The 13461-nt window shown below is 34.9% G+C and overlaps 1 protein-coding gene across 1 annotated transcript in view; it reads left to right on the top strand.

Moving 5' to 3' along the window:
- RAB21 (RAB21, member RAS oncogene family) overlaps positions 1-5071 on the top strand; it is a 34655-nt gene extending 29584 nt beyond the window's left edge. The window contains exon 7 of the mRNA XM_081081279.1: positions 2816-5071. Coding sequence (XP_080937405.1) covers positions 2816-2958 — 143 coding nt within the window. The 3' untranslated portion in view covers positions 2959-5071. The remainder of the gene's footprint in view (positions 1-2815) is intronic.
- Positions 5072-13461: the final 8390 nt, after the last annotated feature.

The raw sequence follows: 13461 nt of genomic DNA, 5'->3' as shown, positions 1-13461 counted from the left end.
CCATTACTACTATTTACTTAATATTTTTCTTTAACTCCTTTCTTTCTTATATATATTCTTATTGATTTCAGAAAGAGAGAGAGAGAGAGAGAGAGAGAGAGAGAGAGAGAGAGAGAGAAACATCAATAATGAGTGAGAATCACTGATCAGCTGTCTCCTACTGGGGATGAAGCCCACAACCTGGGCATGTGCCCTGACCAAGAATTGAACCCTGACCTCCTTGTTCATAGGTCGATGCTCAACCACTGAGCCACACCAGTTGGGCAAGATATTTTATTTGTTTAATTTTAATTTTTTTTTCTTTTTTCAGAGAGGAAGGGAAAGGGAAAGAGAGACGGAAACATCAATGATGAGAGAGAATCATTGATCTCTGCTGCCTCCTGCACACCACCTACTGGGCAATGAGCCTGCAACCCTGGCGTTTGCCCTTGATGGGAATCGAACCCAGGAACCTTCAGTCTGCAAGCCAACACTCTATTCACTGAGCCAAACCAGCTAGGGCAAGAGTTATTTTTTTTAACAAGAGTTCTTATCTTTTACAGATGATTATATTATTAGAATAATTTATGTATAAAATTATGTATATGGGCCCTGACCCGTTTGGCTCAGTGAATAGAGCGTCAGCCTGCAGACTGAAGGGTCCCAGGTTCGATTCCAGTCAAGGGCATGTACCTTGGTTGCGGGCACATCTCCAGTAGGGGGTGTGCAAGAGGCAGCTGATCGATGTTTCTCTCTCATCGATGTTTCTAACTCTTTCCCTCTCCATTCCTCTCTGTAAAAATCAATAAAATATATTTTAAAATTATATATATGGGATTTGACTCAAAATAATGGTAAGGATGCTTGCCAGGTATGGATGAAATTGTGTGATGGACATACGGATTTTCATTATGCTGTTCTTTCCAATTTTATGTATACGTTTGAAATTTTGTTATTAAAAAGTTGCTTAAAGAGAGAAAGGAAAATGTTTATTTATATATACCCTGAAAGTCATTTCTCATATCACTAATAAAATACATATTTTGGAAAACTCAAGTCTATGGAATAATGGATTGAAATGATTTTGATAATTTATATTCCTTGAACTTATGGACATCAGACTCTTTTGAGAATTTGATGAAACTGGTTTTTCTCTGTAGAAAAATGTACATGTATACAAACTTTGGAGTAAATTTCAGTTCTATGAAAACCTGAAAGTCATTCATAATTGTTCTAGAGTAATAATTTTCTAAGTGAAGTGCCCTTAGCAGCATCAGCAGCATCACTTGAGACTGTGTTAGAAATGCTGCAAATTCTTGGGCCCTACCCCAAATCTACTGAATCAAAATCTAAGGAGGTGGTGCCCAGAATCTGTGTTTTAACAATCCCTCTGTATGATTCTGATGCACTCTAAAATTTGAGAAGCACTGCTGTGTATACCAATCTCTTGGGGATCTTATTTAAATGGATCTGGTGGGGTCTGAGCTTCTCATTTCTAACCCAGCTGGTGATGCTGGTCCTCCTTCAGACTGTACTTTGAGTACCACGCGCTAGATCTGGCTTATAAATGTTTCAATCACATGTCTTCATAGAAAATTTTGAACATTCCCCATATGTTTATTTAAAAATACAGAACATACACAAGTATGAATATATTTTGTACATTATAAAACACATAAATAAATAATTTTAAAGGTTGCGGAAAGCTCAGCAGAAGTTAGAATTTGTAATGTTTTCTAATTTCATTTCAGTGGATTGTTCTCACTTCAATTTGGAAACCATTGTTCAAGAGCAGTGTCTCGACCCAAATTTAAGAACTCTTGTTCTGTTTTGAGGATTCCATCTGTTCTTTCCTTATCTTTTCGGATATGTATTTTGCAGTTATTTACTCCTGTCTATGTCTTGTATTTTCATTTTTCTTAACTGTGTCTCTTAAAGAGCAGAAGTTCTAAATTTTAATGAGGTCTGATTCATTAGTTACTCCTATGATTTCTGGTTTTTGTGTCTTATATGAGAAATCTTTGCCAAACTCAAAGTCACAAAGATTTTCTCCTATAGAGATTTCCTCCTATGTTTTTTCTAGAAACTTTGTTTTATGTTTTACATTTAGATTTAGTATATGAATGTAAAACATTTTTTACTAATGAAAAATGTAATGACATTTTTGTTAATTTAGCATATGGTGAGAGGTATAAGTTGAGGTTTATTTTTTACATATAACTGTCCAGTTCCACTACTGTTTTCTTGAAAAGATTATCCTTCATTAAATAATCTTGGCACATATGTCAAAAATCAAGTGACCGTGGCTCTGTATCTGGACTCTGTTCCACTGATCTCTGTATTTCTCCTTTCATCAATATCTGTCTTCATAAGAATAGCTTTCTACTGTATCTTTAAATTAGACAGTGTGAGTTCTCCAGATTTGTTCTTCTTCATGTTAAACTCTTTTATTATTTCAAATATGCATTACTAGTTGAAGAATAAATCTTGCACCCTAAATATCACTTGTTCTTGGAACAACTTGGACGTCTTTGACATATTTCTAAGTACATTTGAAAAATCTTAAGGATTATACTTATCCTTTTGTTCATTTGTTCAAGCCAAAAAATTTTTTTTCTCTGTCATTGTGGCCATTATATATCTAGACAAATAAACTTGCTATTAATTTTTAAACTTGCAGGAAAAACTGTATAGTGAGCTGACAGAATGTTTATTGTATTTAGTTCCTTTTTTGGTTTAAAGTCAGAAATGGCTATCATGCTGGTATACAAAATTATAAAAAGAGAAAATTCTAAGATTGTAGTCTTAAATAATCTCTGCTTTCTTCCTCTCTTAGGGATGATAGAAACAGCACAAGTGGATGAGAGGGCAAAAGGCAATGGCTCCAGTCAACCAGGAGCTGCCCGGCGAGGTGTACAGATTATTGATGATGAACCTCAAGTCCAGAGCAGTGGTGGAGGGTGCTGTTCTTCTGGATAACTGTTCACACCTCAGAAATTAAAACAAACTGTGGATCATTGCCCTCAACATGAAGACTGCCATATTCCAAGTCACATTATTTTACCAATGGAATTATAGAATTAACAGTATTTTAAATTACGTTTATAACACTGCAGAGACCTTAAGTGCTAAACTTAGTGGAGTTTGTGACCAGAGAATTGGCATTTTCTACAAATGTTAACAAAGCAATTACCAATGGCCTTTTTACATATTTTTTTCTTTAATAAGGAATAATATGCATGTAGAAAAGACCTACTTAAAGGCTTCATTTATATTCTTTTAAATCAAATCTTTATTTAATAACTTATATATGTTGTTGGAATGGTATACATTTTGCAGCCCTTTGTATTTTGTGGTAGTTTGAACTGTATCACTTCCAAACAGTAAACTGTTTTTGTTTTTGTTTTTTAATTAGCAAATACCCGAAGTACTATTTTTGCAGGGTTTGCACAGGCCCCTATAACTGTCTACTACTTTGATATAATCTATATACATCCTGTATGCTGAGCTGGTAAAATACATTGTAAATTACATATTAAATATTTTATCTGCTTTTACAAGCGCAAGGTGCAAAAATATATACAATAGTCTCATTGATGACTGTAAAGTGATTAACATTTGATGATAATGCCTAAGCTTTCTGACTCTGATATATAAAGATCGTAGCTCCCTTCACTTTTGTCTTAACTTGAAAGTGGCGTGTTTAAATTTTCACAAATACTTTACTTGAATTATTGCTGTTGTCACATGTTTTGGCCTCTGTAAGTTCAACCGATGATCGAGCAGCGGCATTGCCTTTTGGTTTGGGTTTTATTTGTTTATTTGTTTGTTTTTATAAAAGAGATGACTTCTGCCAGTTTTGCTTTAGAATGGTTATCTTGGAAATATTTGAGTGGAGCATGCTGAGTTTCACTTTTTCAGCAGCTTTGGTTTTCTCTTAAGCTTCATATGAGAAGGGTTCATTGATGTAAGAAGAGAAAAAGGGGTCCCAGACAGTAGCCACTCACCAAGACTAATTCATGCAGCATGTTAGTGGTAGTTTATGCTCCTGAGACAGCACTTTTAGATCTTTTGTGAGCAAGTTGTATTTGCTTAATGCTTGCCAGAGATGAACACAGAAAGTTTTATAAGAGCTGTTTTGAGTTTCTGTGAAGGGAAACATTTCATGAAATGCAGTTACAGAGAACACTGGAAAGATTTATTATAAAATTATATTCTTGTATACTTTGTAAATTAGTCTCTCATTAGATTTTTTTTTTTCATTAAGCATAGGACTGAACTTAAATTTGTTAATTTTAATATAATCAGGCACTGCTCACAGAAGGAACACAAATGGTAGACATTAACATAAATTGTTTTTGCTCTAATATATATATTTTTCCATTTCTGTCATGCTTGGAAAACTAGTAAATGTTATGTCTAAGATAAAATGGAATGGTCCCTGGATTTACTTCTAATAAGAAGCAGCAGTATCCAATAAAGTTGTTAGCATGCACAATTAAGAGGATATAAAGAAGTACTACCATATTTTTAAGTTAAAAGCTTAAACTTTCCCAAATGGGTTAAAAGTTGAATGATTTGATTTTATGATGTTACAGTTTTTACTTAGTATTAAGGATTCTGTGAGCCTTTGCTTTACCAATTTTTTCTTTTTAAATCTTTATTGTTGAAAATATTACTTATCCCCCTTTGCCCCCCATTGACTTCTTCTAGCCCGCCCCCGCCTCCTGCCTCCTTCACCACCCTATTGCACTTTACCTTTTTTAATGATTGTCCTTGCCAAACTCAACAAACACATTGACCTCTGTTGTGTGTGTTTGGAGGGGTGGGGTGGAAAAAAGTCAGGGAGATAAGTTAAAATTGTCTTCGGTGGCTGTACTCTGTGTAGTTTCTCGGTTTTCTGGGAGTTTGATGATTATGCAGGGAATTGGGGAAGGTTGGGGGAATCATGAGTATAATAGAGGAAAATTGTTTTGACTTTCTTTCAGATGTAATAAAGAAAGCCTTGCCATTTCTGCTGTTGTAGATGGGAAGCAAGCTCTTTTCCATTGGAGTGAAAAAGGTTTTTTAAAGTAGAGATGAAATTGAGCATTATTCCAAAAAAAAATAATGTTATGAAACCTGATAACTGGAGAACTGTGCTCTCAATTTTGACCTTTTAAAGTCTAGATAGGAACCTCTGCTCTGGAGTTGCCAGATAATTATTGGTGGGCCACAACCGCTCTCCCTGTTTTGTTTTGTTTCCTCCCCTCCTCCTCTATTCTCCCTTGGCTTCTGTGTGTAGCTTTCTTAACATCAAGCATTTTATTCTTTTTTAGACCTGTAATTTAAGTTAATCCAATAGCAACAGTATAGTATTCCTGTCCTTGCTCAGAAGCCCCAAAGGTCTTTAGATAGGAATAGCGTGAAAGGGAAATGAAGGAAGACCAATCAGTTGTAATGGGTATACAAAGGAAAGGTAAAGAGATAATAGACCAAGGCTGAGGAAGTTTATCCAATCTTTCTTCACATTTAATATATATTTTGTATTCCTATTGTTGTAATTGTGCTATTAGGAAGAAGACACAAGTTACCATGTGTAGTAAAAATAGAATCAATATATTTTTCAAATAGTAAGTGTATACATTTAGTATATATAATTTAAAATTGGTTTAGTATTGTCATTAAAAATACCTAATATTATGTTAAAAGTATACGATAATAAATGAAGGGTCCCAGGTTCGATTCTGGTAAAGGCACATGCCTGGGTTGTGGGCTCGATCCCCAGTGTGGGGCATGTAGAACACAGCCGATCAGTGATTCTCTTTCATCATTGATGTTTCTATCTCTCCCTCTCCCTTCCTCTCTGAAATCAATAAAAATATGTAAAAAAAAAAAAAAAAGTAGGTTGCAATAATCTGGAGGTAAATAGTAATTTGAAAAGAAAAAAGCATATTATTGGATAAATATGAGTGAATTTGTTTTGTTCTAGGGATGTTTCCTGAAAATACCCTAAATCTATGGCTGTTACAGCTAAATTAAGATCTTTTTTATATATTAGCCATATATTATTAGTGATTACTTTTAATTTGGCCTTCAGGTAAGAAAGGAATGATAATCACTTTTAGATTTTCAATAAGAAAATAGAAAATTTGGGAACTAGAGAAGGGGGTAGTGAGGAGTAAATGTGAAACTCTATAACCTGACAATTTTTAAAAGTATTTTGAAAAATACGTTACTTTTATCACATAGTTTGTAAATAAGGCAAGCTGTGCATTGTGCCAAATATTTAGAACATTAAAAAAAAGGAATTGTGATGCTATTTCTTTTAATACACAATTTGCAATTTTCTGTATTATAAATGCTACCAAGAATCCAGGTCATTTATTATCTCCAGATAACATAATTTCCCCTTGTAATTACCAGTTATCTCTAGAAGTGGTTTGATCTGTGCCTTTTACTTTTCAAATTTAACTTCTGCTTGCCATTATAATTTTCATAGGTTCTTTATAGACAGTGTGACAAAGAGGGAATACTTAATTGGAAGCTGTAAGATGTTGGGATCTTCTACAAGAGTGTAGATAGTAGTGACCAGCAGTAGTCTAACAATAATGTCTAAAGATAAAAGAGACTGAATAGATTCCCCCCCCCCCTTATTTTCATCAACATTTTCACAATGATTTGCTTTATTTTATTTTATTTGGTATTTTTCTATTGTTTATTACAAATAGTAGTATATATGTCTCCTTTTTTCCCCTCCATTGACCTTCCCCTGGCCTCCCCTACCCCTAGCACATGCCCTCACTCCCCCCCCACCCCCCCGCCAAGTGTCTGTGTCCATTGGTTATCCTTTCAATAGATTCTTAAGTATTCTTTTCTAAACAAAATGCATTACCTAGATTTTAGTAATTAAAAGCTGAGATTCATTGAACATACACATTTACTTGATTTTATAATAGGCATTGATTCTAGTATGTTCTGTAATTTTTAATCAACTAACAGTAATGTATTTGGTGTTGTGGGCCAAAATTCATGCTATATCTATCTTACTGGGTTTTCTCTTTTCAAGAAAAACAGATTAATCACAACCAGAGCGAATTTTCCTAAATGTAAATAGTTTAGTCTTATCATATGTCATGAAAAAAATTATAAATACTCTTGAGTTTCCAATATCAAGCAAAAATGCTTCACTTCTAAATAAATACTACTTTAGCACTACTTGTACTACCTGGGGTATGTATACAGGGTTCCTCAAATGTATACATACGTTGAATGATTTTGAAGTCAGTGTTTAACATACAGTTCGTTTTCAGAATTTAAAAGGATCTACAGAAATGAATAAATTTTTTTTGTCAATGCATGTTTTCAAACTGATGACTTCATTGCTGCTAATCCAAGCAATGGAATTGCAAATATTAAGAATTATTCTGTTTGGTACTTGTGTGCCCTCAATTCGGCAACTGTTGTCGGTTTTGTACCGTAAACTTACTTTTATGTATCCCCATTAAAAAAAAGTATAGTGGCACATTAGGATACATTTTCTTCAAAGCTTAGTCTGCCTTCACCCATTATTTCAAATCGGTTAAACCTGAAAAGGAGTGAAAAGTGAGTTATCAGCTGTTAAAGTGTGTATACATTTTGGAGGACACCCTATATAATCTCTTTCTAAGAAGCTGAATGTACTTTTGAGTATTAACTTTTCTACTGCAACATTTCCTCTGTAGTAGACAAATGAGCATTGCAAGTTAATATTACATGGTACACCTAGCAAGAAAGCCTCTTGCCCTCTTCAGAAGCCTGCACATATTTCCAAATGCATCACATTAAAACCAGAAGATGGGCTTACCTACTTAAATAACCTTTATTCCCACTGTATCAGTTCTTACCTTGATTTTGATATTTCCTGGCAGCTGTATCATCTCTTCATTATTAGATGTTCAAGAAAAAGCTAATATGATTTTCTTATATTTGAACTTGTCTAGAGCAATGAGAGAAATGAGGGATAGGGATAAAGTATGATAATGTTGAAAAATAGACAACAGTGGTATTTGGTAGCAAGCTATTTTAAGGAAGCCATTATATGTAGTACTTCCTAGAAATGTGAAGTTCTTCATTTTGTATTTAATTATCTAAATACATTCTAGAAAAAAAGAATAAAAACATAGATACTGTGAAAGTGCCCCTTAGGAACTTGCCTCCCAAATGGTCACCCTTGCTCTCTAATATATACTATTCAATTACCTTTTTGCCATATATAGTTTAGTTGGACTTAACAATTTTTACATGAATTGTTCTTACTATGCATATGTTTTGCAACTTGCTTTTTTTCTTACCAACATGCCTAGGAGCTCTTACCCTATATAATAAAACGCTAGTATTCAAATCAACAGAACGTCAGAATGACAGGTCGCTATGACACGCACCGATGCAGGAGCTGCCCCCTGGTGGTCAGTACGCTCCCATGGGGAGCACCACTAAGCCACAAGTCAGGCTGGTGAGTGCAGTGGTGGTGGCAGTGGGAGCCTCCCGCCTCTGTGGCAGCGCTATGGATGTCCGGCTGTGGCTTAAGCCCACTCTCCCTCAGACATCCCCTGAGTGCTACCAGACTGCTAAAGTGCACAGGCCGGGCTGAGGTGATCCCCACCCCCAAGTGCATGAATGTCGTGCACTGAGGTGATCCCCACCCCCAAGTGCATGAATGTCGTGCACCAGGCCTCTAGTGTCAGTGTAACAGACATTCATTTTATTTTCTCCCATATGTCTTTGGGCATATTTTGCCTTTTTGAATTACCTCCAAAAAGATACCTGGTTAATTTGGTGGACTTCATTAGAATCATAAAATTTTAATGCAACCCAGTGCTTACTTAGAATCAGTCTCCCTTAAATGTGTAAATCAGGAAATTAGAACGGCATCTGCTTACAATTAATTTGAAGTACATTATTTTTGGACTGTTGACTGATTAAAATAAAAAATTCAGGAGTTAACTTCAGCAGGTTCTTTAGGTTTTTATTTGAGGGAAGAGGAAAAAGAGGGAAGTATAATTGTTAGGGGAAAGTACAGGATAAACTAAAGTCTTCATACAACTCCTAGTAATTATGTCACATAAGACTTAATGCTACCAAAAATTTAAACTTTCATTTGTTCTGTGCCTTTAGAGTAAAAATAATTTAAGTTCCTTTTCAGATCTCCCTTTCCCCACCATCTACATAACTCTTTAGAGGTACCCATTGTTAACAACTTAGGGTGTGTTTGTATCCCTATTATATATAAAAGTTTTTATTATATTTGACCTTTATATGTTTCAGTTCCCTGAAAGCAACTTTTACCCTATGTCAGATTCCATTCTCAATCAACTGACCAATTTATCAAGAACAAACCAGAGAATCCCACCTTAACGAAAGTTAAATCACTGTTAACAGTTCTTAAACTAGAAATTAACTGACTCTTAATATATTTTATATTTATGATAAATTAAGCTTAAAGAGTAACCATAGCACTCTGGGAAAGTCAAATTGATTATTGGTTTCTATTCCCTGTGTAAATATGGCTGAGAAGGAGGAGTGTGCAAGTCCAAGCTCCTTAATACCCAGGTAATTTTGGGTTGGGCTCATTCATTCTCTTGGCATACTTTCCTACTTGGGGAGCATTGCAATGTCCCCAACAATTGCTTCAGATTCTTCTTTGCAATAGTTGTCAAAGCAATAGTTTAGCACATTAGTGCCATGACATAAAGTTAAGTGTGTGTGCCCCAGAACAACAATTATTCAAATTTATTCTTATTTGATTTTTAATGAAAACAACTCAGAGAACAATTGAAGCACAACTTTCCATGATTTTTTAATTTTCTGGTGGTCATTTAAAAAATGTGAAACATTCTGCTTATCATGACTTCTGTCAGTTTCACTTATTGAGTGCTGTGTGCCCAGTGTCCTTTATAGTTAGAGCTTAAAATTAGGGAGCCATTGCCCATACTCCAGCATGTAAGTACTTTATCTGTGGATATGAGGTCAACAAATCAGGCATGTTCACATTCTGTATTTGATCAGATATGTACCAGTGAAACTTCAGAGGTAATTAGAATGACAGTAGTTGAAGCTGATAGTGAAAGTTGAGGTAAAGCTGAACAGAATGATTTTGAGTCTTGCAAATAATTTTAAAGCCAGATTAAAATAGCTATTGTTTTTTAGCTTCAAGGGAGCAATTACTAGTAAATGATCCTCAAGCCCAAATTGCTTTTCCAAATTTTGTGGTAACAGTGCAGAAACAGATGCCTTGTGCTTATTTAGTTGCTTTTTTTTTTAACCTAGAAAAAAATGCATTTTAAAAAGCAATTTTTTATTGTTGCCTTTGACAGATATTTTCTTTGCCTTGTCACCAAACAGTAACCTAGGAAACAAGTAGGCCTGTTTGGAGAGTGTAACCCAGTGTAATAGGTGAATTTCTAAATACACTTTCCAAATTGGGAATATGGGTCCTCTTTCTCCTACCTGATATTGAAGATAGGTCAGAAAGATAGCTTAATGATTACCTGAATTTTCTGCTAATCTTTTCAATAAGTTTTAAGAATATATTTTTAATTATAGTATATTATCAAAGGTAACATCCAGATCCCTTCTTGACCATTTTGGGGAGAAAATGAATGACATCATCAGTTTTTAAAAATGATTCCATAGCCAGTTATCAAGAAATAACTTCTATTTCTCTGAATTAATTCATCACTAATTCATAAAAGGTGAATAATTTCTTTCTTTTTTTAAATACAGTGGGGCCTTGACTTACGAGTTTAATTCGTTCCGAGACTGAGCTTGTTAACTCAAATTACTCTGTCAACTCAATGCAAAAAAATCGGCTGAGAGATAGCTGGTATCTCAAGAAACTCGTTAGTCGGGACACTCGTAAGTCAAGGCCCCACTGTACATTTTATTGATGTTTTACAGAGAGGAGGGGAGAGGGATAGAGAGTTAGAAACATCGATCATCTGCCTCCTGCACACTCCCCACTGGGGATGTGATCATAACCAAGGTACATGCCCTTGACCGGAATCAAACCTGGGACCCTTGAGTCCACAGGCTGACGCTCTATCCACTGAGCCAAACCGGTTAGGGCAAAGGTGAATAATTTCAATGATCTAGTGACAGTTCATCAAAAGGTAAAAGCCTGTAAGGAAAATACTAAACAGCAAAAGCAAGACGCTTTGAAAATTTTTGGCTGTCTCCAGGGTGACAGAATTATTACTTTTGTACCAAAGCTATATGCAATATAAGCTCCCCTCCCCCATGAATCCTGTATTGATGTTTTTAAACCTGAAAATGTTCTTTAACTGAAGAAGTGGCTGGCATGAGTAGTTCCTCCCTTCAAAGATTTTTTAAAATGGCCAACAGTAATGGCACAAGAAAATCACTTATGAAGGACATAATTTTGGTTGAACTTGAATGAAGATGGTCAGATATGGCTTTTAATTTACTTAGTACTTCTATTTGATATGTTGGCTTGAGGTTGACATTTGATAGTCCTGATTTCTCAGCATTTGGTTCACCGCTTTGCCAGACTATAGTAGGAGTGCTGCTGCCTCTTCTGATAAAAAAAATTTTAAAGAGTTACTAACATGAATAATTATTGTAAAGTTATCACTGCCATAAAAACAGTTCTCATAAAAGCAAACAATCTGTGGACTGTTTGCCAGGGATTTGATTCATAAAAGTGGGAGGGTGGTCCTTAAATGCAGAACTAAGAGTTAAAGCTTAAGGGTACGGTGTTGGAGAGCTTTGTTCAACTGATAAGTGACTTCTATTTGTCCTTTTTTATTGATAGTGAACCCTGTGAATATGGGTGGGTATAGTTAAAGAAAAATTGATTTGTGATTCAGAATAGTAAAAGCCAAGAATCCAGAAATAGCCATTAAAAATATGGCTACAAATAGTATTTGTAGTGGTACTAAATGAAAAAAACAAACAAAACAAAACACAGCTCTAAGCCAAGCACTGCTTTTTTAAAAAAGCTTATATTTAATAATAAGAAAGTTTGGGGATATTCTTCGCCTAATGATGTCTTATGTTGACATTATTTTAAAGTCAGTTTTAACATCATTAGGGAAGGTTGAGATAGGTTCTATGACCTTTACTTACCAAGGGTAACTAATATCTTTTTCAGAGTCAGCCCTGCCCTCTCCTTCATTTGCCTTTTTCTTTCATCAATAAATTATGCAGACGCTTCCAGCTACCTGGCATTTGTATAATAAATTCCAAATTTTCCATATGTACAATTTTTGCTAATGCTGCCCTGAATTCCCTTACCATCTTTGCTTGCTCGCTCTCTTTTTTTGGGGGGGTGGGGGGGAAGGGGGAGGTTGTTTTTTTAAGATGATTAAGCACTGCCTGTTATCTTTTGGAAACACTTGAGGTAGAAAACTTGAGCTGAAAGTTCGCCATTTTTGTCCTAGTATTGAAAACTGGGTAGACGTTAGTGTCTTAAAATTCTTAATCTTGGACAAAAATTTTTAGAAAAATGTATATGTTTTTAGTTCCTTCAGTTTTTCAAGATAATTTTGCTATTTTTTTTTTGTTGCTTTGCAATATACTTAATGGGATATTAAAAGCAAATCATTACATTTACATTAACTCAAAAGAATTTTTATGCCATTTTAACATATATACCAAGAAATGCTAAAAGGAACTTCTGCAGGTGCCTGATGGGGCACCTCAAATGGGAAACAGCAAATGGACAGGAAAAGAGGCAAAACATAATCTTAACTCATAATCTCCAGTTGTCACTTAACACTGACAAATCTGTTAATCCAAATTAATAATAAAAAGTAATTGCACTTTTAATTTGAGTATTGTGGTCAGGATTCACATCCTATTGTTATGAACTCATTGATTAGACCTTTAAATCTCTATCTGTCTTTGTTGGTCTTTGATACTAATTTTAAAATATTAGCACATTTGAAAGTTTATGCCTCATTTTTTGAGAGTTGGGAGTGTGGTATGTACACAGTCAATGTAAGATCCAGGGGGTATAAGGTGCAATATTATAAGGCACAAGGAAGAATTAGTTACTGAAGCAATGAAAGAGCCTTATCATGAGATTTGAGACTAGTGCTGGAGTTATGCTGGGGGATAGTGTCTCCTGGTCCTGTGAGGAAATTCTATAAATATTTGTCCATTTTGCTGGGCAGGTTGAAGAGCTGCTTTTTGTTTGTATTTTCCTGAATTTTCATCTTATTTCACTTCTAGCACACAGTTGTTACTAACTTAACTTCACTTTAGAAAGTTTAATTTAGAAGTTAGAATTTTTACCATGCTTGTAAAAGGCCTGGGGAAGAAACATGTTTTATCACATGAAACTTCTGATTTAACTGGTGTGGTTGGGAAATATTTTAACATAATATCCTAATGTAAGAAGACTACAGTGGGGCCTTGACTTACAAGTTTAATTCGTTCCGAGACCGAGCTCGTTAAGGAGCTCGTTAACCCAAATTACTCTGTCAACTCAATGCAAAATAT

Source organism: Myotis nattereri (assembly GCF_964212035.1).
Source record: "Myotis nattereri genome assembly, chromosome: 2".
NCBI lineage: Eukaryota > Metazoa > Chordata > Mammalia > Chiroptera > Vespertilionidae > Myotis > Myotis nattereri.
Note: the sequence above shows the minus strand (reverse complement) of the source record. Positions and strands in the feature narration are given on the sequence as shown.